Genomic DNA, 27,307 nt, shown 5'->3' with positions numbered 1-27,307 from the left:
TGCTGCAGATCTCTCTGTGGTGTGTTTTTTTTTCTTGTCTTTAGGGTCTAAAAGCTTGTGAACAAAACTCTATTAGACCCTAAATCTGGAAAGAATCAGAACGCCAGATAGGTTAAGAGACCGGACCTTCTCTTTCGTTAAACAGTGAAATGCTAAGTGGGGAACCACCAGTAGTAAGAGGAATCATTTGCTCATATGTTTAGTTGACTCTGACTCTTCATGACCATATGTACTTTTGCACGCCAGATGTATCTGTCAATCACTGCTTCTTTCAACTGTTGCATTGGCACGTTCATAGCTTCACATGTGCTGTCTATCTTAGCCTCTGTCATCCTCTTCTTAGTAGTAGTATAAACCCCTCTAGTAAATTCTCTGGCCTTATTTATGCAAGTATTGACTTGTTAGCAGTCCAGGAAACTCTCAGTAGCTTTCTCCACACCCACAGTTCAAAAGCCTCAATTTTCCTACACCTAACCTTATTTATAGTCCAACTTTCATAGCTTTAACTATCCTGATTTATGTTCCTCACCTTCGCGGTTAAACTCCTGGAGTCCACCAGACTACCAACGCACCAACTCCCTGCTCCACCCCCTACATTCAGGATTTCGGCCAGCCCACTCCACCGAGACTGCCCTCACCAAGGTCGTCAACATCCTCACGCTTGCCAAGGCTGCAAGAAAATATTCCATTCTTCTCAACCTCTTATCAGCTTTTGACACAGTAGACCATCTCCTGCTCCTCCAATCCCTGCAATCCGCAATCAACACCTCGCCCTAGTCTGATTCTCCTCCCAACTCTCAAATCATTATATTAAGACCTCCTTTAATGGTTCCTCCTTAGCCTCCAACCGCTTCTCAGTTGGGGTCCCCCAAGACTCTGTTCTTGGCCCCTTGCTGTTCTCACTTTACACCATTGCATATCTTATTGCTTATTACCTGTATTGACTTGTCTGTCAACCCTATTATCATTATCTGTAACCTTATTTATTGCACAGCACTGCGTAATATGTTGGCACAATATAAATCCGATAAATAATACAAATAATATGTTGGAAAAGTTAGATCTCTATACTTTAGTTACCATCTAAGCTAAGAGGGATATCCCACCATATAATGAAGAATTCCCATTCATCTAGTATACAGTACATATATATATATATGGTAGATATATTCAAAATGTGGACATCTGTGTGGTAAACAGCATTCATCTTATTGTTAATCATTGTTACGTATAGCAGTCGCTGATACTCTTATTGTTTAGGTTATCTATTTGTTTTGATTATATTTTTGGAACATTCAGAGGATCTAATCAAGTTTAATTTTTTTTTAATCTCTAATCAACAGATGCCCTGAACCTGAAGCATATAACTCCTCTAAAAACCCATGTAATATATGTAACGTTTCCTGAGGCAAGATGTTAATCTGTCTTCACAATTTTGTAATCAATACGCCCGCTCCTTTCTCATCGACCGAGCTGGTTGTTCTCATCGACCGAGCTTGTTGTTCTTTCAATGCAAACAATTGCCTTGTTTGCATTGACAGAAAAATTGGATTTCTTGAACGTAATTGTTTTTCCTGCTTCCTCGATTAATAAGATCTTCAGACTAAATCTGATATCTCTCATTCTGTTTGCTTGGTAAATGAAGCATTCAAGTGAGATCTGACATCTCTAATGTATTGGTATACAGTAGGCTGAAGTGTTTTCTTAAGGTGGCGATACATCTCTCGACTTGGTGTCTGATCAACCATCCGATTGGATAATTCTTATCGAATCGGATAAAAAAATCCGGTTCCGCCAAGAGCACCCCCAATCAACGATGCAACCAATTTCGGGCCAAAATCGGTTGCATGTATCGATCCGATATGCTGCAAGATGTCAGGCCGTCGTGCTCGTTCGGGTGCGTGGCGGTAACAGTGATCGTTATAGAGACGAGTGACTACACCCCTGTTCCCCCAGTGTATAAATTAGCTGCTCCATTAGCGCTATACACACTGCCGGCGTACAGAATGTAGCGCGCGTCTGCATGTGTAGCACTAATGGAGCAGCGCGATACCAAAGACTGAAATGTATGAATGTACACACGGGAGGCACATTTATACATTAGGGGGCAGCGGCGAGGCTGCGGATTCGGACAATTCCCGATAGTTTTATGCTGAAATCAATCGGCCTACCGTGTATGGGCAGCCGACAGATCTCTCTCTAATCAGATTCGATCAGACAGAGATCTGTCTCTTGGTTGAATCTGCCCATCCTCGCTAGATGTATGGGCGCCTTTAGATGTCTCTACTTCAGATAAAATTGCCCGTTAACGGTACAATTTTCATGCTGGGTTCTTTCTTCAGATCAGACACATTTGTTTGAATCGTCAATAAAATAAGTCAGCCATAGCTTACGATAGCTGAAAAACGATCATACAGTGGTTCATCAATAGCCGACTTATCAATACACCTGGCGGATTTAAAGTATCGCATTTTATCTTATCGAAAATAAAACTGTATCATTGCTGGATGAACACATTCATTTCCAATCGATTATTTCCAACTTGAAGTCAAGATTCGGTCATATAAATTGTACCTTTAATGGGCACCTAGAAAAGAGCAGTTCCGGTGAAAAACACAGAGCATGATGTAATGTCATGTGATCAGTGGGTCGCAAGGGTTAATAACCTGTTCACCCATAATTCATTGAAGTGGACCTGAACTCTTGCACAGGACAGAAGGAAAGGAAAACATAGAGAAATGCAGCCTGTATGTATTTAGAGAGTTTAGCCTGTCTACTTCCCCCTCATTTGTGTCTAATCACTAGTTGTCATTTGATCTCTAACCTGTGTAACATGACTTCCACGGCAGAGATGGCAGATAAGCGCATTTGAAAGCACAGGTTGTTAACAATATGTCTGCTTCCATGAAAGCAGTAAGTAAATACACTGCAGATTTATTGTAGGATTTGTATCAGCTGTAAGGGTGCGTTTCCACTAACGCGAAATTCGCATAACCAATAAAAGTGAATGAGCCTGTGTCCACTTGTCAGGAAAACGGAGCGTTTTCTTGTGCAGGAAAAATCTGCTCAGCAGAGCCATCCGAATTCGGACACCGCACACACGCATGCGATTCGCATACAATGTATTTAATAGGGAATTCGCATGGTGTTTTTTCATGCGAATTTTCATGCGAATTCGCATACGATTTCGCATGGAATCAATGAAAAAGCACACAGGCACTGACATGGTTAAATTCGCACACAGCGTCATCCATGCGAAATCGTATGCGAATTCGCGGTAAAATTCGCATACAACCGCATGCGATTTCGCTCCTGCATGCGAATTCGTCCGCGGAGAATCCGCGGCGATTTCCCACCGCACTAGTGGAAACGCACCCTAACGCAGACATTTTTTTCTATTTAAAGGTTATTATGCTGTTGCGTATCTTATACAGCAGAGATTAAGTTCTGAGTTCAGGTCCGCTTTAATGTCAGGAACTTTGTCCCTCTACCAACACCCCCCTCCCCCCCCCCCCCCCCCCCCACCTTGTGACAGAATTTTTTTTCTAAAGTCTTCCAAAGCTCTGGCTGCCCCCATCCTCGTTGCCACGGCCTGCCCCCTGCTCAGCAGCCACAGCCTAATTGGTGGTTGCCAGCGTGGGGGCGGGTCTCAGCAACGCAGGTGGGGGTAGTCACAGCTTCGAAAGATGCTGGTAACATTAACCCAGATCCCAACATGACAGGCTCTGTCTTTTTCATCTGAAGTAAAAATCTCCCAGACGTTGGCTGTTTTATGTTTGTGAGCTCAACTTTTTTAGTTCCCCTCTCACAACCACTGTATGAGCCAACCATAAATAAATAGTATCAGTATACAGTATATCTTCATCCTGTCCCTCAGAATGTTGGAACCTTTGGGTCAACAGTGTGTCAATTCATTTTCAGGTAAGTTGCTGGGAGGAGAAATTGTTACCAGCTGACATCATAAATAACATACAGTATAATGGCCTGACCACAGGCAAGGGATATACTCGACAATCTCCACCTTTATCTGATAATATGGAATTTAAAATAACAAATGAATGGTCAGAGGCATAACTTAACCATTTCCCCCCTGCAAAATTTGGCAGGCTGCCCTCCTCCCCATGGTGTTTTGTGAGTGCTGACCTGGAACCAACCCCCCTGTGTTTGTGCTGCTACAAAAATGTCCTTCCCTGCCCAACCTTCAAGATTTTGCAGAGTAACACGCCAGTTGAGCTTCATACTGTTCCTCGTTTCAGCGGCAGACAGGTCCTCTCTATTGTAGTCGCTGTACAGCCAATCATCTAACAGCTCCTGATGCCTGTCTTGTGACAGAGATTGGATCACATCCGCACCGCAAATTGTGTATATATGCTGATACTATATTTAGGCTACGATATGTCGAAGTGTGTAATATGAGTATCTAATAGATAGATGCCTCCTCAACTGTCCGTTCAAGAACGGTCCGTTCGGGCATAATTTTATGAATGGACATATTTAATCTCCGCCTGATTGGTTGGAGATCTTTTAGTTGTGACGTCTACTGTTTCAGTGCGGACGTTGTAGGTGCCGCACTGATTGGTCGGCGCTGTCTGATGCTATAGTCCTTAGAGCGGACGCTGTCGGCGCCGCATGGATTGGATGGATTTTTTGATGTAATCTATGGTCTCTAGTGCGGACGCTGTAGGCGCCGCACGGATTGGCCAAGATTCATATAGCATCAGGAGCGGACGGTGTAGGCTTCACATGGATTGGCTGGAATTTTGGGCCGTCAACAGTCTTCAGTGCGGACGCTGTAGGCGCCGCATTGATTGGCTAAAATTTGTGTGGCTTCAGGAGCGGACGCTGTCGGCGCATTACGGATAGGCTGGAGGCGAAGGAAGTGCTCCGATGCGGAGGGTATGCGGAAGTCGGCAGGGCTTGGGATCAGCCGACTCCGCTTTACAACACCTAGGGGCACGATGACGGGATCAATCAAGTAGACGTGTATTACATGTCTTGGATTGTTTAAGTAGTGCTTTTGGTGTTACATTATGCGGATCCGCTGGAGCCTTCCAGATCTGATCAGCTTGACGCAAGTTTTTCCCGCTGTTTCTCACCTGATGATCCCATCATTGTTTACAAACATTAGGTCTGGTTAGGAATGTCTTGGATTGTTTAAGTAGTGCTTTTGGTGTTACATTATGCGGATCCGCTGGAGCCTTCCAGATCTGATCAGCTTGACGCAAGTTTTTCCCGCTGTTTCTCACACGATGATCCCATCATTGTTTACAAACATTAGGTCTGGTTAGGAACATCAGATCTTTTTTCATTGGCACATGCAGATGTGCATATGCATATATGCAAATTGTTGGAGGCAGTTGTAGTTCTCTATCAGGTCCTCTGTAGGAGTATATAAAGGGCAATGTTGATGTGAATATGACAGTGTGCATTGGAACCATTCTGAGGAAGGAGTGTATCCGAAACGCTGTGCGTCAATGGTGACCCGGCACACTTTTTATCTTTGCCTGTGATGTTTTAAAGAGCTTGAATAAATACTTATATTTTAGACGGTGCGGACCCTTTCAACTGATAAGCCTGTCTTGTGACAGGCATCAGGATCCGCAAGGTGTTTGGCCACACGGAGAATACACTGGAGAGGAAGTGAAGAGGAGCTGTCTGCTGCCATAACGAGGAACAGTATGGAGATCTGCAGCGGCTGCTCTACACCCCAAGACTGGGCCCCTTAGCCCCTGGGAACCCTGTGACCGCGGGGGTTGCAGTGGGTATTGTTACTCCCCTTCTTCCGGTATAATTTTTACCTTAATCTGTTTGATTTCATACTCGATCCTCTTGATGGGATTCCCATAGACGTCGTTCCCGCTATCCACTTCTTTTCCCACAATGGCCTTGGCTCGAATCACTGCAAGGAAAGAAGGGAAGAGATTAGCGTGACATTTGCATATATGATAAAACAAGAATATTTAGGACTAGATCAAATGTGAAGTTCAGCCTTGCAATGGGTGCCAAGCAACCAAGATAGATCATAATTAACTGCCATATTTACAAAAAATTGGCCAGACCAGACAGGTGTTTTTCTGAGTTAACACGCCTTATCAGTGTTGATGTGCCTTATCAGAGTTAACAAGCCTTATCAGAGTAGCATAACATGCGCTACAAACTTATGCCTGCACTCGTCCCGCCCGGAGCCCCTGCGAGTCCAATCACTTTAGAGGACATGATCCTCACTCTGATAAGGCATGTTAACTCTGATAAGGCACGCTATTTGTTATAGTGAATCAACCCCAAAGACAAATCTCTCTCTAAAAGAATCTGATTAGAGAGAAATCTGTCGCTGCCCATACACTGCAGGCCGTTTCCTGATGAATTTTATGCTGAAATCTCTCATGCTGAGTCTGCCGCATCCGTTGCCACGCTGCTGCCCCCCAGTGTATAAATGTGCAACCTGTGTGTGCATTTATACATTACCTGTCCTGAGTCGTCCACTGCATGGTGCCCATCGGTCTTTGAAATCCTCCGCTCTAGCGTTAGCCCTATGCACGCCGGTGGTGAGTAGCACGTGGCGTGTGTGTGACATCACATACACGCTGGCAGCATGTATACTGCTAACGGAAGAGACGAATTCTCGAAGATGGATGGGCACCGTAGGGGGCACATTTATACACTAGGGGGCAGCACTAAGGATTTCACCGCGTTCTTTGCTCATCCCGAAACTGCTTGCCGTTACCTCCGTGCGCCTGATCAACCACAACGGCCCGACATCTTGCAGCATGTCCGAGCGATATATGCTCTTGGCAGCACGTGTTGGCCTCATTCAAAGTCACTTAAATCACTATGGGCCTGATTCACACAGCTTTTCTGTTACATTATCTCCCCTTATTTATTAACGCACAATTTATCTCTCCTTATCTAACTTAACTCATGGTTTAGCTCTCCTTATTTGACATAACTCATGGTTTAGCTCTCCTTATCTATTTATCTCATGATTTATCTCTCCTTATTTGGTTATCTCATGCATTAGCACTCCTTACAGTTAAGGTGAAAAATAACCTTTGTGAATCAACCCCTTAATGTGTTACCGATTTTGATATTAACTTCTGTGACAACTACGTCATCCAAAGTTGAGCGTTCCTTATATAAGCAACTATGTGTTGTTGCGTCACTCTACATCACTGTTGGACTGGTTTACTTACAAAAAAGGGGTTTCTCTAATTTTTTGGCCACTCAGCATATTATGTACAACTAGAAGATGTTGGCGCTATATAATGAAAAAATAATAATCATAATGGCTGCTTCTTGTCTACACTTTTGAATTCAGCAGTGCTGAACTATGGAAGCACTGGCACTGGCCGATAGATGCGGTTTAATACTGACTAGGCATGACCAGACAGCTGGACGTCACTCGGAGGTTCTGGCAGCTGTTTTCGATTTTGTTTTGAGAAAACTGCAAAGTTATCGAGACTGAGTGTTGCCAGGTAGACTATTGATAGCTACTCCTACTGATTCTCCCTCCTGCCTCATTTCCTTTGAGGAGTCATAGATTGTTCACCAGATCGATACCTTGTATGGCTAACTTGACTTTTCACGAGCTTCAATAATAATAATAATAATAGTTTGAGGTTAGAGTCACAGCTAAGAGTTCCCCTCGGCTCTGACAGTTACTGTATCCTCACAATGCCAGACCACATGCTGATTGCACAGTCTTTCACCTCCTGAGTGTGCATAAATGCCAGATCACAGGGCTATGTTGTTTACCTTCATACAACCCACCAGGGGGGAGAAGGGAGGGCTGCCTATTATTATGCATGGCCAGGAGCCAGTGTTTGTCTCTCTCTCTGATGCAGGACATGAGGTCAGTCCGGGTGCCCAGGAAGGGATTAATAAACTGGTGGAGTGAACGGTCAGTGGTCATCTGTGTTGAGTGCTGGAGCGAATCGGTGGCTGCCGATCCAGCTCTCTTCCGCTCATGTGCTGCTGAATCATTAGACAAAAATGCATCCAAATTCAGCGAGGATTTGCTGGAAACAGAGGAGCTTTGTGGAGGGAATTGCTGGTCTGCACTTTCCAAGCCAAAACCCGAGCAAAGCCAGCCAAGAGCTAGTGCGAAACGCGTGATGGAGGAGAGTGAGAAACAGAAAAGACAAGGGGGAGAAGGCAGGGCGGGTGAATGATAGAAGCATGAAAAGGAGGGAGGGAGGGGATGGAAAACACACGAGAAGGAACAGTCATCAGAAAACATTAAAATGATAGTGAAAGATAAAAAGTGAATCACGAAAAAAGTAGTGGTATGACTTAGACCACCTTGCAGGCATCCACTGACTGCCTTCAGGCTAAAATATACTGTGATAAGGGCATAGTGGGGGTAGTCAGAAATTTTCAAATGCACTGCAGACTTCCTGTCCAACAAGAATTATATCACATCTTCTACTGTATCTATGTATGATGATATACGGTATAATTTTGTTACAGTAAACTCCAAGGTGGCATACTATAACAGAAGCTTACCATATCAGAAATTGTCCTAGAAATGGCCCAGCATGCCCTGGAACATTCTCTGCTACAAAGGAGCAACTCTGTCCTCCCATTGGCAGTGCAGTACAAGCACTTGCACATTTGGTGGACTACAAGGTTAAGTATACCTTAGGGCTGCGTAGCCAGGCTGGACAAATTGCTGGTACACTTTCCAGGGCTCCTTAAAAGATTGCAGCCGTCACTGAATAGAGGCAGCCACTGGCTTCCTGTGAGTGGCTCCGATACCTCCGTGGGCGGGACTTGCAGCACGTGCAAAACTTTCTGCTCACACTTGAGCCAATCATAATAAGCCACTCATATCTGTAATGCGAGTGGCTCTGATACCTCTGTGGGTGGGACTTCGCACTCTCCTCTCCACTCTACTTAGTTTTGCAGTGAGTAGGCCCGCTCTGATCCACACTGCAAGTGAAAGTAGCCTGTACTGCACTCCACGCTACCAGGAGCGTCATCACTAACAAAGGAAGAGATACCGGGAAGTGCGTACAATCCTGTGGGAGGACTGTGACGATACTTTTATCGGTAAATGCAAAGTGGTAACGCTGCATCCTCTTTTGTTTAGGTTCACATTATTCCTCACTTTCCCCAGGCTGCCCATTTGTACAGTATTATATATACACCGCCAGTGCCATTCTTCTTGTCTCACAAATGTTATCAGGCATCAACTCGCTTGCAACCAGCCTGAAGAGATTACAAAGGAACCCAGGTGAACATCTAAGCCACTGTCTTTCTTTGGCAAATGGTGATGTTCTTGAGGTCCACCATCAGAAAAACACTGAACAGCAATGGTATCTGTGGCAAGAGAGCAAAAATATTCCCAAAAATATTGCTGACCGTCTAGGTTTGCTAAAGATTACACCTGAAGGACACAGGAAGAAAGTTTTGTGCATGGATGAATCCAAAAGACAACTTTTTTGGCTTAAATGAGGACCATTACATTTGGAGAGAAAAACATTCAATTTCAGCATAAGAACCTTATGCAAGCTGTGAAACATGGTGGTGGAGTATTCAAGTTTGGGCATGTTTTGTAACCACTGGGCATGGACAGCAAGTCATCATTGCTGGAACAATGAATTCACCACGGGACTTACTCACTTACTTACTTTCCACCCCCAGCCCCAAAGGCCATAACTACTTTGCTACCTAGTGTCCACCAGGTCACGACCCCCAGGGTAGCTCCACCAGCGATGAGAAGAAAAGGAGGAGGAACCCTGCGGTAAGGGAAGAATGGTCTAGGCTGAAGTTCCCCTTTAAGTCTTGTCTCCAAACAAACATACTGTCATCAAGTTACATTAGTTATGTTAATTAGAATAGATAGGTAATATAATCTCTTACCCACCCTGTTTTAAAAGGACAGGCAAATGTTTTTGATTCATGGGGGCTGCCATCTATGTCATGGGGCCAGCCACCTTTTTGGTTGAAAGGAGGTGACAAGGAGCAGGAGACACAGTTCCAACTTTCCTGTGTCCTGATTACCCCTCCCAGCTGCACACGCTAGGCTTCAAATGTCAAATTCAAAATGTAAAAAAAAAAAAAATTGCACCAAAACAGCAGAACGAGAACAACAACATCAGAAATCCCATCATGCTTTGCACAGCGTCAGGGGAAAAAAGCCCAGGCAGTTTTCTTCTGTGCAGCTAAAAATGAGGCTTGTATAAGAGAAACAAAGTTCTGATGCTGTGAAACTGTTAAAAAAAACACCAGGCCTTTTCAGTGCTGCTGAGTCGATTTTTAGTCCGGAGGTTCACTTTAATGGTAGGACTGACTGAGTGGATATGAAAGAACTGATGTGACAGGACTAACTGGACAGGACGAACTGGACCGGATTGACTGGACAGGACTGAATTGACTGGACAGACTGGATAGTGTAGACCAGGCATGGGCAAACTTGGCCCTCCAGCTGTTTCGGAACTACAAGTCCCACAATGCATTTGCCTTTATGAGTCACGACTGTGGCTGTCAGACTCCTGCAATGCATTGTGGGACTTGTAGTTCTGTAACAGCTGGAGGGCCAAGTTTGCCCATGCCTGGTGTAGACTGACCAGGGTAACCACAGCTGTCAGGAGACGAGACAGCACTGAGTGGTCTGGGTTTAAATACCCCGGCCTTTGCACCATTACTGTAGCTCCGCCCCCACAGCTACAACAGTCTTGCGGAAGCGCGCACTCTCTTTAGAGGAGGACGGCGAGGATGCCTTTCCAGGAAGCCCGCAAGGATGGCCTCTGAAGAGTATAACAGTGACATTCCAGAATTTCATCCAAATGATGCCACATTATCAAACCAACAAAATATTGCAGAAAGGGATGTGTTTTCTTTTTTTGGGGACAGGCAGTGTACATACTAACTGTACACTCCGGGGTAGAGAGAAGGAAGATGCAAGAAAGATATGTTCACAGAGAGGAAGGAAGCTGCACAACATTGAGAAACGCTTACAGCAAAGCCAAGACAGCTGAATTTACCCACACTCAGCAAGAAGCGCCTATTTCTGCTTGCCAAGCATTGCAATCTCAAAGTGAGGTAGAAACACGACCGCAAGAGTCACTAACCACATCTACAGCCTACAAGCCAAATGGCCAATAAAAATACATGAAAAGCTAATTATACACGCTGTGTCACCTACTTTAACAGGAACTCCGTGCTAGTAGAAAATCAAGCATGCACATTCACAGCCCTCCTCTTTTTAAGAACTTTGGAAACTTAAAGGGGAACTGAAGAGAGAGGTATATGGAGGCTGCCATATTTATTTCCTTTTAGGCTAGTTACACACAAGGACGTTGCGTTTAGGGGACGTTATAGGGCACATAACGTGCCCCTAACGCAACGCCTGGTGCTCTCTGGTGTGGACGTCGGAGTGAGCCGTGTTGTGCAGCTCACTCTGGCGTCCGTGATGCGTACTCTTGGACGCATGCGGCATCACATGGTCCCGCCCGGCCAATCGCCGCACAGAGCAGCCGCTCCAGGAAGTAAACACTGCACGTCACTGAGTGCAGTGAATATTAATTAGCCATGTGCCCGGCCGCTCTCCCCTCCTCCCCAACATGACTGAGCATGTGCAAACAGTCTAACGCGGCTTAGCTGAGTAGAACGCACAGCATGCAGCACTTTGCTGCGTTACAATGTAACGCAACGTGGGCAGTGTGAACAGTCCACTTGTGTTACATTGCTGTGCGTTGGGGGAGCGTTACAGGCTGCACTAACGTGCGCCTGTAACGTCCCTGTGTGCAAGAATCAATACCAGTTGCCTGGCAGCCCTGTTGGTCTATTTCTCTGCAGTAGTCTTGTCAGATCTGACTTTAAAGTCTGAAACACCTGATCTGCTGCATGCTTGTTTAGGGGCTATGGCTAATAGTATTAGAGGCAGAGGATCAGCAGGGCTACTAGGCAACTGGTATTGCTTAAAAGGAAATACACATGGCAGCCTCCATATACCTCTCTCTTCAGTTCCCCTTTAAAAAAATATTTCTTTCAGATACCTTAACCACTTCCCCACCGAGGGGATTTACCCCTGAAACACCAGAGCAATTTTCACCTTTCAGCGCTCCTTCCATTCATTCGTCTATAACTTTATTATTACTTATCGCAATGAAATGAACTATATCTTGTTTTTTTCGCCACCAATTAGGCTTTCTTTAGGTGGGACATTATGCCAAGAATTATTTTATTCTAAATGTGTTTTAATGGGAAAATAGGAAAAAATGTGGGGGAAAAAAATAATTATTTTTCAGTTTTTGGCCATTATAGTTTTTAAATAATGCATGCTACTGTAATTAAAACCCATGAAATATATTTGCCCATTTGTCCTGGTTATAAAACCGTTTAAATTATGTCCCTATCACAATGTTTGGCGCCAATATTTTATTTGGAAATAAAGGTGCATTTTTTTCAGTTTTGCATCCATCCCTAATTACAAGCCCATAGTTTATAAAGTAACAGTGTTATACACTCTTGACATAAATATTTAAAAAGTTCAGTCCCTAAGGTAACTATTTATGGTTTTTTTTATCGTATTTTTTTTTTTATTACAAAAAAATAAATAAATTGGGGAGTGTGGGAGGTAATGAGTTAATTTTATTGTGTAAAACTAATGTATTTGTATATGTAAAATGCTTTAGGGTGTAGTTTTACTATTTGGCCACAAGATGGCCACAGTAAGTTTGTTGTCATGCGACCTGTAAGCGTCCGGAAGGATGCTTACAGGAAGCACAATGAGGCTGGGAAAATCACAATCATCGCGCTGTTTCTCATAGAAGCAGCAGATCATTGCGGGGGCTTAGATCAACGAACGGGAAGGGAAGGCCTCTGGGTTCTACAGAGCCATCCCGTTCCTCTCCTGGTCCCCTTGTTTCAGCACTGTAACTTCCATTATCAGTATTCAACCAATTGGTCAAATACTGTTCTGTGCCGCCACGGGAGGCTTTAGAAGTCTTTAGGAGCCTGAGTGCTCCTGAAGACAGGCGGCTCCATACTGCGCCTGCGCAAGCATGATCTCTCGTGCACTCACAGTATAGAGCAGCCCGTCTTCGGGAGCACTTGGGCACCAAAAGACTTTCAAAGCCTTCCGTGGTGGCAGACTGGAATGAGGTGACAACACTGTAATGAGGGGACCAGGAGAGGAGGGGGGAGGCTCTATAAAACCCAGAGCCTTCCCTCTCCATAGGTATCTTATTTTTTTTTTTTCATTTCAGTTGACATTGACTTTTAAAATAGTTCTGAATGGCTCGCTGGCGTGAGAGTGTAAATATAAATGTCACTGCGCTCGCGAAGCAATAGGCTACTCCCTCCTTGATACCTTAGTGAAGGCTTCCTCAGATAGCAGGACACTGCTTTATCCTCTGCAGCTTGGTGCTAGTCCTTGCCAGTCCCGAGCTACAGTCAGCAATTTATTGTATGTCTTCCTGTTGTTACCCTACTTGTCTTTGACCTTGTATCTGACCTCTACCTGTCCTGACCTTACCTTGTGTACCTGATTACAATCCTTGCAGCCTGCCTGCCTGCCTTGACATTCGGCTTGTTTACTGTTTCCGTATGCAATACCACAATTTGCATTTCCACAAACCCCCGGGACCTGCGATTTTATCAGGCAACTACGGAAATATATAATGATTACCGCTACAAAATGAGTTTCTTTGTGGAAAAGTAAAAGCCACAATTTGTGGGAAAAAGGGTAAATTTTGAAACCGCCATGTGCCCAAATTTCCCTTTTCTGCCGCTAACCGCAGCTTATATCACAGGCGCCAATGCGGCGCCCTTTTTTCCATAAAGGTAGCCATACACTGGTCGATTTGCCATCAGATTCGACCAACAGACAGATCCTTATCTGATTGAATCTGATCAGAGAGGGATCGTATGGCTACCTTTACTGCAAACAGATTGTGAACCGATTTCAGCCTGAAACCGTTCACAATCTGTGGTGATGGTGGTGCTGCCGCCGCTTCCCCCCATCCCGCATACATTACCTGCTCCGCCGGCGCGACTCCCGGGTCTCCGCTCTTCTTCTCCGCTCTGGTCTGGTCTCCGGCATGCTTCCCTTCTTCCTGTCTGGGGGAAGTTTAAACAGTAGAGCGCCCTCTACTGTTTAAACTTCCTGCCGGGACAGGAAGAAGAAAAGCATGCCGGAGACCAGACCAGAGCGGAGACGGAGAAGAAGAGCGGAGACCCGGGAGTCGTGCCAGCGGAGCAGGTAATGTATGCGGCTCTATTGCGTCGGTCGTCGGGCACTCGAACGCCGCTAGCGATGCGCTCTTTACCTGCGGGTGATCGACGGTTATTTTCCGCACGGCGTGATCGACGGGATCGGACGGAATGGATCGAAATTCGGCGTGTAGCGCGAACGATTGGCAGCAGATTCGATCCCAGAGATCGAATCTGCTGTCGAACCGGCGGCAAAACGGGCCAGTGTATGGCCACCTTAAGGGCTCCTGCACCCTATTTTTCTTGATTCGCCCAGCTAGAGAGAAACTGTCACTTGCATACCGTAATGTATCTCTGTCAGGCTGAAAAAGAAAAACCGGTGCACAGCCTAGCTATTAGTATGCTTGGCACTGTACCTACACATGTCTATTTCATCATGTCACCTTGGGTACCCTTTAACCAAAAATAATACTATGGGATTCTGGGAAAACCCGATATAGGTTTAGGACCACAGATACCATTGTATATCTCATTATTTTATTTTTACTTTAGGTTTTTGTTTTAAAACTTTGAACACTCTCCAAAATTATAATAATAAAAATACAAAATCTGCATTTTGGTTTAAAGCCCTTTAGCCTTTGCATATTAGCATCTAAAAACTTTAAAGTGGACCTGAACTCTTGCACAAGACACAAGGAAAACAGAGAAATGCACCGTGTGTTTTTAGAGAGTTTAGTCTGTCCCCTCATCCATGACTAATCACCACCGTAATTTGATCTCTTAGCCACGCCTGCCACGGCAGAGCAGCTAATTAGTAAACACAGGATGTTAACCCAATGTTTGCGTCCATGAAAGTGGGAAGTAGACACACTGAATATTTATTGCAGGATTTATATCAGGTGTAACAAAGGAATGTTAGGGCCCGTTTCCACTAACGTGAAAATGCATGAATTTTCTGCATGCAGATTCGCTTGACACATACAAGTCAATGGGCCTGTTTCCATTACAAGTGAAATCCACTTAACCCTGCAGGTAAGAAAAAAAGTCTGCATGCGGAAGTCAATAGTAATGAATGGCTACAGTAAAATAACATTAACAAAATTGGGTATGCATGCGAATTCGCATGAAAAAACACCTGCAAACCCAGACGAATTTGCATAAGCATGCAAATCCACAGGCATTTTTTCTATGCAGATTCGCCTAGGTATAGTGGAAACGGGCCCTAAGGGCCCTTTTCCACTAGCAATCGCAATCACAAATCACAAGTGCCAGTGATTGCGATTGCGATTTTTCATTAATTCTGTTATGCGATTGCGATTTTCATTTGCATTGCATTATCATTGTAAAAATCGCTCCAGCAAGCGATTGCGATTTGCGATTTCCAAATCGAATCACTGTAGTGGAAAATACTTCTCGTGATTTCTATGATAAAGTAACAACCCTAGCGATTTAAAAATCACTAGCGATTTGCGATTTTGCGATTCAGCAATCGCAATCGCTCTAGTGGAAAAGGGCCCTAAAGGTTATTATGCTGTTTAACTTTTAGAGCAGAGAGGAAGTTCTGAGTTCAGGTCCACTTTAAATGACAAAAATATTTTGAAAACAAGTTTTTGTTATGTTTCCCTGTTATTAATGTATATTTTTTGAATTCCCTCGTCAGCAGCCAATTACAATATTTACAAGCATGAGAAAGTGCTGGACGGATCTCTTGAGTGAACCAGCACAGGGTGACTCCAGTGGCAGCTCACAAACTAGGAGCCGGCTAAATATTCTGCAGGCTGCGTGGATGTCTTGTAAACATTACAATAACTCACAGCAATGATCTCACTGACAATACCAGACCAGTCTGCCTTCTCCGCCTCCAGACACACATCTTCTACCTCTCTGTACACAACACATATAGACTGCGGTGCTTACAGCCAGTCAAATAAGGTCAGTGTGATGGAGTAAGCAGAAGAAAACACTTTTCCATATGCTAAGGAGCTCTGCTTTTCATCTGGGACTCGCTGAACTGCAGATTATAATAGAAGCTACGGGTACAAGAGGCACTTCATCCAGGAACAAGGACTTGCCATCAGCTTCCAGCTCAGGCCTCTGTTCCAGGAGCAGCTGGAGGGGGGTGAATTTGCATGCCCAAAAAGGGCGCAGGGGAATGCCACTAGTAGAATATCGTAAAAAATAGCGATATTCTACTGCTGGATTGCAATAGTAAAATATTGGTCATGTTTACTGATATTTTACTATGGCTAAACCTAACCCTACTCTCACACAGAACCCTCCCTCTACCAATGCCTAACCCTAACTCCCTCCAATGGTGCTGAACCCTAAATCCCCCCTATGGTGGTGCCTAACCCTAAGACCCCCCTGGAGGTTCCTAACCCTAAGATCCACCCCGGAGGTGCCTAACCCTAAGACCCCTCAGGAGGTGCCTAACCATAAGACCCCCAGGAGGTGCCTAACCCTAAGACCCCCAGGAGGTGCCTGACCCTAAGATCCCCCCCGGCGGTGCCTAACCCTAAGACCCCTCAGGAGGTGCCTAACCATAAGACCCCCAGGAGGTGCCTAACCCTAAGACCCCCCAGGAGGTTCCTAACCCTAAGATCCCCCCGGAGGTGCCTAACCCCAAGACCCCTCAGGAGGTGCCTAACCATAAGATCCCCCCCTTCCGGAGGTGCCTAGCCCTAAGACCCCTCAGGAGGTGCCTAACCATAAGACCCCAAGAAGGTGCCTAACCCTAAGACCCCCTGGTGGCACCCAACCCTAAGACCCCCCCAGGAGGTGCCTAACCCTAAGACCCCACAGGAGGTGACTAACCCGAAGACCCACCTGGTGGTGCCTCACCCTAAGACTACCCTTACCCGGTGGTGCCTAACCCTAACACCCCACCAGTGCCTAAACCTTACCCCCCCCCCCCCCCCTGCAAATTAAATTTGAGCACCTTGAGGCACCGCCGCAAAGCCGCGATTAGTGGCAAAGAAGCTTGATTTAGGCACCTGATAGAATTGCAGGCGCCAAGGCACGCAGATATGGAAATTGCAGCATTGTATAGCAAATGGGAAGTGTCCACAATGCAATGCCGCAATTTGCAATGTCTCGGTGCATGATCGATTTGTAGCAAAGAAGATAAATTTAGGCGCCTGATACCGGTCGCCACAGTGCCCAGATTTCCCTTCTTTGCCACAAATTGTGGCTTTTATAATAGGCGCCTATGACAGCACCCATTTATCCCTGATTCAGGTGAATTCACCACCTGTCAGCTTCACTGATTCACTAGAGCTCGCCATGGAGAGTGGACAGGCGGCCTCCCTATAGAGTTGAATCTGATCACAGCGGTTGCCGCTTTCACGCATTAGATCAGGGGTCTCAAACATGCGGCCCATTTGCGGCCCTCGATACAATATTTTGTGGCCCTCGCCGGCAAAAGCTTACTTATAGTTCGCTTTAGTGCTCCCAAGTAATCTACCACATCCCCGCCGCTAAACGAGGGCTGCAGAGCCCCCAAATCGCCCAGGGGGCAATCCGCCGGCATTTCCTGGAAGGTACAAAGCTTTCAGCTTCAGCTCTGCCCCTCCTGACGTCAATCGCGGTGCATCGCCACCTCTGCCCGCCCCTCTCTATGAAGGAAGAGTGAGAGGGGTGGGCAGAGGCAGAGATGCGCCGCGATTGACGTCAGGAGGAGCAGAGCTAAAGCTGAAAGCTCTGCCCCTTCCAGGAAATGCTGGCGAATTGCCCCCCGGGCGATTTGGGGGCTCTGCAGCCCTCGTTTTGCGGCGGGGACGCAGTGGATTACTTGTAATGGGAGCACTGAAGCGAACTATAAGGTAAAATAGGCAAAATAATTTGCTTCAGTGTGAATTTGATTTTGAAATAAAAATCAATGCAAGGAAGGTGGGGGATGGGGGGGCGGGAGCTGCTGATTGATTGATTCCCTTATGCGGCCGAGCCTTATCCTGACTTTGCCTCCTGCGGCCCCCAGGTAAATTGAGTTTGAGACCCCTGCATTAGATGATTGTGGGCTGCTGGGTAACTCCACAGCGTGTCAAACGTGATAACCGCGGTGTTACCAAACGCTGCATGTAATTGTGGCCGTGAGCGGGGAAGCTAAACTCCCTAACAAACGAGCACTTCAGCCGTCCATGGAAAGGAAGCCTTAGGCGGGAATCACCAGAGCACTTCAGCAGCGATTTATGCTTTCTAGGAATCACCAACAACTCCAAAAAGGGTTTCACTGCTGAAAATGGATGGCCATGATTGCACAGGAGCGACTGTCAAAATCGTATGCAACATTTTCGGAGTGATTCAATAAGGGAAAGCAGGGACCAAAATTGCCTCCCCTGAAATTGACGTTTGCCACATCAGTGGGAAATCGATGCGTCTATGGCTAGCTTAAGGGCCCGTAAACTGGCTAGCTTAACCACTTGAGGACCCACCCTTTACCCCCCCCCCTTAAGGACCAGCGTGTTTTTTTATGATCTGTGCTGGGTGGGCTCTGCAGCCCCCAGCACAGATCAGAGTGCAGGCAGAGCGATCAGATCGCCCCGCTTTTTTCCCCCCTATGGGGATGATGTGCAGGGGGGGTCTGATTGCTCCTGCCTGCCTGGGTGTTGCGGGGGGGGGGGGGCACCTCAAAGCCCCCCTCCGTGGCGAAATTCCCCCCCTCCCTCTCACCCATGGTGATTGGAGCTACACAGGACGCTATCCGTCCTGTGCAGCCTGTGACAGGCTGTCCTCTGTCACATGGCGGCGATCCCTGGCCGCTGATTGGCCGGGGATCCCCGATCTGCCTTACGGTGCTGCTGTGTCTCCTGCGTTTACAGTTAGTCTGCGAGCCGCAATCAGCGGCTCGCAGGCTATTCACGGAGAGCCGCTCCGTGATCTAACAGGAAACGGCCACTCGTGCGAGTGGCCTTTCCTGATTAATTAGGGCGGCACCTGGCAACGCAGTTGTGCGTCGCTGGTCCCCCAGCTACCACTTTGCCGCCGCGTTGCGTTGAAAGACATCCATGGCTACAATTACTAGGTAATGCCTAATGATGTTGATCCAGGGATTTTATCTGATTGCCATCTGGAGTCGGGAAGGAATTTTTCCCTTTAGGGGCTAATTGGACCATGCCTTGTAAGGGTTTTTTCGCCTTCCTCTGGATCAACAGGGATATGTGAGGGAGCAGGCTGGTGTTGTACTTTATACTGGTTGAACTCGATGGACGTATGTCTTTTTTCAACCAAAATAACTATGTAACTATGTAACTATGTATGAGTGTGCGGTCGGCAAGTGGTTAAAGGACCACTATCATGGAATCAAAGTAGGCAGTTCAAATCTGACAGAACAGAGAGGTTTTGGGCCAGTCCATCTCCTCGTGGGGGATTCTCAGGGTTTTCTTTGTTTTCAATAGCATTTCCTGAACAGCAATTTAACTGCCAATATAGTACGATACCAGGTAGCCAGCCTGCCTACTCACTTGCACACTATTTTGTCAGTTAGACCTTGCAACTGCTGCTCAGTAAATACTGTTGAAAACAAAGAAAACCCTGAGAATCCCCCATGAGGAGCTGGACTGTCCCAAAACCTGTCGGTTCTGTCAGATTTTAACTGCCTACTTTTTTCATGATAGTGGTCCTAACCACTTCACCCTAACTGGACGAAAATTTTCGTCCAGTTAGGGTGCGCGCGCTCCCAGCCATCAATGAAAGGGATTATAAATCCCTTTCACTGATCGGACCCCCCCGGAGAAAAGCCGACGGCGTCTCTTCAGACACTGCGGCTTTTCTAAGATCAAAAAGTTTCCCGTCTTCATGCTTCTTCCTGGGAGCGAGATCGATCGCTCCCAGGACTTTTTGACTGTGGCCATCTTGTGGCCAAATAGCAAACTACACCAAAAAACACTTTGTATTGAATAAATACATTTTTAAACATTTAAAATCCCCTGTGTACCTCCCACACCAAAAAATACCCACATACAAGTTTTAATAAAAAAAAAAATTACAATAACAATAAAAAAAACTAAAAAAACATAAATGTTTACCTAAGGGTCTGAACTTTTTAAATATTCATGTCAAAGGAGTATATTATGGGCTTCTAAATAGTGATGGATGCAAATTGAAAAAATGCACCTTTATTTCCAAATTAAAGAGAACCAGAGATGAAGCAACCTCATGTATTTTACCTTATAAATCAGTGGGAACATGACAGTAAACACCTAATCTGCTCTTTGTTACATTGTTCTCTGTTTAATTTGCCTGTTATCACCTCTAAGATAAGAATCCCGACTAAGCAGTCGGTCTGGCTTTGCTACAGAATAATTATAGCTGAGACTGTGTTCTTTGCTGTCTTCAAGTCCAAGCCTGCCCCCTGCTGGCTTTGCTCAGGAATCATTATAGCTGAGTCATTATAGCAAAGCCAGAATCAATGCTCAGTCCGGGATTCTTATCTCAGCTAGATAACAGACACTTTTAGCAGTGAGGATGGAACAGAGAGCATGGTAAATGTTTTCTCTAATGTTCCCACTGATTTCTATGGTAAAATACACAAGGGTGCTTCGTCTCTGGTTCACTTTAAATATCGGCGTCATACATTGTGATAAGGACATAATTTAAATGGTGTAATAAGCGGGACAAATTGGTAAATAAAGTACATAGGTTTTAATTATGGTAGCATGTATTAATTTCAAACTATAATGGCCAAAAGCTGAGCAATAATTATTTTTTCTTAATATTCCTGTTAAAATGGATTCAGAATAAATTAATTCTCAGCAAAATGTATCACCCACAGAAAGCCTAATTGGTGACGGAAAAAAACAAGATATAGATCAATTCATTGTGATGAGTAGTGCTAAAGTTATTGGCAAATGAATGGGAGGTGAAAGTTGCTCAGATGTAAAAAAATATCAACCCTGTAGGCTGAAGTGGTTAAAGACGGACGAGGTGGCTGATAAAGACCCCCTCTGCTGATAATCTGGCCTGTGTACAGTAGTCCCCTACAAATTACAGCCGCCCAACCAGGGATCCACCAGGTGGATCAGTTTGGCCAAGAGATGGCCAATAGCAGTTTTCCTAGTCTACCGCATGATGAAGAACTCTGTCCCCCCCCCCCCCCTTCATTTCAGCAGAACATGTTGTTAGCCTACAGGCTACCTACGTGTCTGTACAGCCTCAACCCAGCCATGTGGCTTGAGAGATCTGATCCCCATCGGACGACATCCACCTGGAGTGTCTTCAGGCCTTTGCTTACAAATCTGTTATCTGTGCATTAGGTCTAATCAGTGATCTGGGAAGATTAGGATAGGAGCAGAGAGTAGAGAGCAATGATTATTTCAGACCTGATGTGTAGATATCAGATATGAGAGTAATAATACTGTAACACAGAGCGGGAGGCAACTGTGTGGCTTTGCAGGGAGACACATGCTGGCCATTCTGAGCAGCAGAATACGGCCAGTTTCAGACTGCTGATTGGTGTAAGCGGAGCAGTGTGGCCTTTGGAGATTCTTGTGTTAATACGCAGTATCTCCTTCTGGCCAAAATCCAAACAGGAAGTGTCGCTCGCTTGCGCTCACTTCCTGTTTCCAAAAAATACGAAAGTGCAGGGAAGCGCATTGTAAAAATAATGCACAACGCCATCTTTTTCAAGAACCACAGCGTCGCAATAGACTTACATTACTTCCAGTCAGCCACATGTCGCCGCAGCTCACTTGCGGTAACGGAGGTTCGTCCGAGATGTGGCGATTACGTTACTTCCGTCGCATCGCGCAGCACCGGCTCAGTATGAAAGTCGCCACAGACTTTCATTGACCGGTGGTGTGGTACTGTAAAATTACCGCACCGCCCCAGTGTGAAACCCTGAGGGCCCTCTCACACTGAGGCGGTGTGGTAAATTCACACTCCCCATGTTGCATTACAGTGCGCTGGAAGTGCCCTATCTTACGTGAGTGCTTACCTACATTACTGCGCAGCTCCTGCGGTGTCCTGCAGCGATCTGCATCAGGCCTGAAGTCATGCAAGTCTATGGTAACGCACGCACTGCCGCAATTATCAGCATCGCACACGTGCGGAAGCGTATTTTAGAAATACCCTTCCACGCACGTCATCGATTAACAGGAAGTGAACGTCACTTCCTGCTTGGCCGGATGCCAGATGGGGAATACCGCATAGTAACGCAGTATTCCCCGAAGGCCTGTTTCTGTTGGTGTGGTGCAGCTGCCGCACCGCCAATCCGATGATTTTTTAAACTTACTCCACAGCCCTTTGTAATTGGGACATTCAGTGCTGCCCATAATTATTCACACCCCTGGCAAATTTTGACTTAAAAAATTACTTGCTGGTTGAATAAAAGTAACTTTGACGGGAAATGACAAAGAAAATAAGACGATCTACAAAAAGGCATTATTGTGGAAAAAAAAACCTGCTCATCTTTAATTTACATTTGAGCAAAAAGTGTCCAGTCCAAAATTATTCATACCCTTCTCAATAATCAATAGAAAAGCCTATTACAGCAATCAAACGCTTCCTATAATTGCAGACCAGTTTTTTGCATGTCTCCACAGGTATTTTTGCACATTTATCTTTAGCATTGAGCTCCAAATTTTTCAGGTTAGAGGGTCTTCTTGCCATCATCCTGATCTTTAGCTCCCTCCACAGATTCTCGATTAGATTCAAGTCAGGACTTGGGCCAATCGAAAATGTTAATGTTGTTCTCTGCTAACCATTTCTTCGCCACTTTTGCTGTGTGTCAGCATTGTCCTGCTGAAATGTCCACTACTGCCCAAGGCCAAGTTTCTCTGCAGACTGCCTGATGTTGTCGTTGAGAATCCTCATGTATTGTTCTTTTTTCATGGTGCCATTTACTGTGATTAGGTTCCCTGGTCCATTGGCTGAAAAACGCCCCCAAATCATAAGGTTCTCACCACCATGTTTGACAGTGGGGATGGTGTTCTTTGGGTTTAAGGCTTCTCCTTTTTTACGCCAAATGAAGGAAACATCATTGTGACCAATCAATTCAATTTTTGTTTCATCAGACCTTAACACAGAAGACCAGAAGACTTCTTCTCTGTCCAGAGGAGCATTTGCAAAGGCCAAGCAAGATTTTGTGAGCCTTTTCTGGAGAAGTATCATCCTCCTTGGTCTGCATCCGTGGAACCCAGCACTGTGCGTTGGATTGTCTGCTTTGAGACATTGCCACCAGCAGAGCCCAGATTCACCAGGATGGCCTTGGTGGTGATCTTTGGATTCTTTTTCACCTCTTTCACAATCCCCCGGCCAGCACAGGTGTCACTTTTGGCTTCCAATCACGTCCTCTGAGATTTCCCACAGTGCGGAACATCTTGTATTTTTTAATAATACTTTGCACTGTAGCCACTGGAACTTGAAAACATTTAGAAACTGCCTTCTCCTGAGCAGCCACAATGCGCAGCCGCAGGTCCTCACTGAGCTCCTTTGTCTTAGCCATGACAGGCCACAAACTAACTGCAGAGAGCCGCTGTTTTTCACCTGTTCAGTTGATTAAAACAGCTGTTCCCAATTAATCAGTGTAATTAGGATGCTTTAGAGCAGCTTGGACTATTTGGAATGGTATAGAACTTTGGATTTTTCCCACAGACTGTGACAGTTTGTGAAGGGTATATATAATTTTGGACTAGACAATTTTGCTCAAGTGTAAATAAAAGCTGAGAAATGTTTTTCTCCACAATAATGCCTCTTGTACATCGTCTTATTATCTTTTGGGAGACACCTATGTAATTTCCCATAAAAAAATTGCAAGCTGGTTGAATAAAAGTAACTTTAAGTCAAAATTTGCCAGGGGTATGAATCACTTTCGGCAGCACTGTACATGTTCTGGCAGTAAAATACTTCTAGGCTATCTCCAGAGATGCAAAATCAGTACTTCCTTTGCATTATTGATTGGGGGTAGTCAGCAGTTAATTAATTTCGCATGTGAATAACCAATAGAATTTGGGTGATACTGTATTTCTGTGAAGATCATCATGGGGATCTTTCCAAGAAAAAAATCCCAAGATCTTCCTTTTAAACTCATCAGTCATAAGTTGCATATCCTCTTACAGAAGCTGCACACATTTAAAACTGGCAAAAAAAAAAATGCAGAGAATGTGTATAATCTACGCCCAATTAATGACGCTCATATGTGTAAAAGCCCATTTTAGGAAGAACGAGTCCCTAAAAAGCAGAAATGTTTTCCTTTCAAGCCAGAATCTCTCCTCCCCACTCCTGCTTCATCTGGATGTAGTTATCTTACAAGAAGGGAAGGCAATCAGCATGCCGGGCCTGGAGGCAATCACTGATCGGCCAGGCCTGTGTATCTGCACAGTGACACTGATGAGGACAGCCTCTGCTAGCACAGGCAACAGTACCAGCCTAAACGCCTACTAAACACAGCACTAACTTCCGAATGCTGCAAGGCTTAACCAACCCAGCAGCGTAGCTCACATGGGGAAAAAAATGGCAACCTACATGGACAGCATGGTGGTGTACCTCTCCAGGTACTCCCACATCCGAAACACATACAGATAACTTAAAGAAAACCTTTACGGAAAAGAAGTGCTCCCTGGAAGGTACTTAAAGAGGAACTCCAGCCTAAACAAACATACTGTCATTAAGTTACATTAGTTATGTTAATTAAAATAGATAGGTAATGTAATCTCTTACCCACACTGTTTTAAAAGAACAGGCAAATGTTTGATTTCATGATGGCAGCCATCTTTTTGGTTGAAAGGAGGTGACAGAAAGCATGAGACACAGTTCCAACTGCCCTGTGTCCTGAGCTCCTCTTTTTTTCTTTGATGGGTGGAGCTTAGGTAAAAATGCAGCTAAAAATTATGCTTTGGTAAGAAAAACAAAGTTCTGATGCTGTGAAAAGCCTTTTCAGTTCTGCTGAGTAGATCTTTAGTCCGGAGGTTCACTTTAACTCGGGGGGGGGGGGGGAGCCTCTGGATCCTAATGAGGCTTCCCCTGACCCCCTCCGCCCATCCGTCCAGCGATGGTGGCCCTGATAGGTTCAAAACAAAAACAATAGCAGTAGCCCACCTGCGCATGCGCAGTACCGCGAAAATAGCCAGGCCCGATCAGGTCCACTCTACTAGTGAGGACCCAATAAGGCTCATCTTATTCCACCGGAGGCCTAGCGGTAAGCTGCTAGTGCGTATGTGCGCACACCGACCAGGAGCTCAATGGGGGGCCCAGAGCTGGATCCCCTATACTCCAGAAGACAGGGGAAGTCTCTTGGGGATCTAGAGGCTTCCTCCAACTGAGGTACCCCCAGGTGCACTTTTTTCTTAAAGATATATCCGTCCAGATAGACCTAAGTGGTTAAACCCACTGCAGCTTCTGTGTCAGCTAGAGCACTTCCGGCGCATCGTATTACAGGAAGTGTAACATATTCCATTGACCAATGGGATGAGGTGTGTTAGGTGAAACAACAACACAACATGATGCAATGCGATAAGTGTATAAAAGGGCCTCAAAGTCAGGATCAGCACAGCAGCTAGATAAGTAGTCTTTTGAAGAAATGATGCTATCCATATTTCTCTGTCATCAGCTTATTGAAAACACTAATCCCTTTGTGACAGCTGTTTGTAGTTCTGCATACAGTACAAGTGCATAAATCATGTGACCAGGCCAGTGTGCGGAAAGGTTTTACAAGCATTCCATTCCTTAACGGCGGTATAAAAGACACTGTGCAGAGATAGGACAGCTTACGCCAGTCCCATCCAGTTTCACTCCATCGGTCCAAAACTGCCAGCTCTAATCAGGATCGTCTCAACAAAATCCAATGCAAATCTGGAATCCATCTGTGACTTTATGACATATAGGATCCATATAAAAGTAATTTAGTGCTATTAAATATTAGATTTTAACTTTAGTCTAAAGCAGCTATAGCTTTTTGGAAGCTTACAGGAAAATGCAAAGGCAGTTAAAGAGGAACGGTAACCAAGGTTCGAACTTCATCCCAGTCAGTAGCTGATACCCCCTTTACCACGAGAAATCCTTACCTTTTCTCGTATAGCTCATCAGGGGTTCTGTATGGCTGATATTGTGGTGAAACTCCTCCCACAGTGTGATGTCATCACTATGGGACTGACAGTTTGCTGTCTGTGAACTTTGTTACATTGTAGGAAATAACGGCTTTTCCAACTGCTAAGCAAGCAGTATCTCTCTATGCATAGAACTGTCAGTAACGAACATTCCATATACTGTAGATCACTTGGCAGAACTAAAGATGTCACCACCAGTGATATATTTCAGAATGTAAATCAGGGTGTGTAAAGGTTTTACAATGGGCAAACACTGACTAAAAAATCCATAAATGAATATTGTAAACAATAAGCAATTTTATTTACAATGTTATTTTCCTCTTAAACAGTTCCTCTTTACCAGGGGTATAGCTAGACTTAATAGGGCCCCCTGCAAAAATGATAGCATGGGGCCCCCTTTGTCCCCGAACCACACGGGATCGGCAGCAGAGAGTGTTCTGCTGTGCAGCAGCCTCTGGAAGCAGGAAAACAATGACACACGCTCCTGCACATAGTTTTCGTCAGTGAATGGGGAGGTTTCTTTGCTAATTGGCTGCACTTCCAGTTGGAGAGAGGGAGGAGGCGGGGCCCCCAAAGACTCTGGGGCCCCTGCGATAGCAGGGGTCGCAGGGGTGATTGCTACGCCCATGCTCTTTAACAATTCTCTACTAAGGGGTTTTTCCCCTTCTAGACCAGAGAATTTTTCACCTTTGAGCGCTCCTCCCATTCATTTGCCAATAACTTTATATGCCTATCCCAATGAAATGATCTATAGCTTGTTTTTTTCGCCACCGATTAGGCTTTCTTTGGGTGGTACATTTTGATAAAAATTATTTTATTCTAAATGCATTTTAATGGGAATGACAAGGAACAAATGGAAAAAAAATCATTATTTCTACATTTTCGCCCATTATGGTTTTAAAATAAAACATTCTAATGTGGATAAATACTACGCCTCAGATACACTTTAAAATAGTTTAAAAGGGAAATATAAAAGATTGCATCAATTTCAGAGAAACTTCCTGTTCTTTTGTGCTAAGTAAAAGCCTTTCCAAGGTCATTCTAAATTGTATTAAGAGTTCTAGAACAAATAGAACATGCACGATTTTAATAATATCACTTTGGATGTGACA

The 27,307-nt window shown here is 45.1% G+C and overlaps 1 protein-coding gene across 1 annotated transcript in view; it reads right to left on the bottom strand.

Annotated features, from left to right (window-relative positions):
• Positions 1–27,307, bottom strand: part of TIMP2 (TIMP metallopeptidase inhibitor 2) — a 58,443-nt gene that overhangs the window by 13,716 nt on the left and 17,420 nt on the right. The window contains exon 2 of the mRNA XM_068262061.1: positions 5,799–5,899. Within this exon, the coding sequence (XP_068118162.1) occupies positions 5,799–5,899 (101 nt within the window). The remainder of the gene's footprint in view (positions 1–5,798; positions 5,900–27,307) is intronic.

The sequence above is a fragment of the Hyperolius riggenbachi genome, chromosome 12 (assembly GCF_040937935.1).
Source record: "Hyperolius riggenbachi isolate aHypRig1 chromosome 12, aHypRig1.pri, whole genome shotgun sequence".
Taxonomy (NCBI): Eukaryota; Metazoa; Chordata; class Amphibia; order Anura; family Hyperoliidae; genus Hyperolius; species Hyperolius riggenbachi.
Note: the sequence above shows the minus strand (reverse complement) of the source record. Positions and strands in the feature narration are given on the sequence as shown.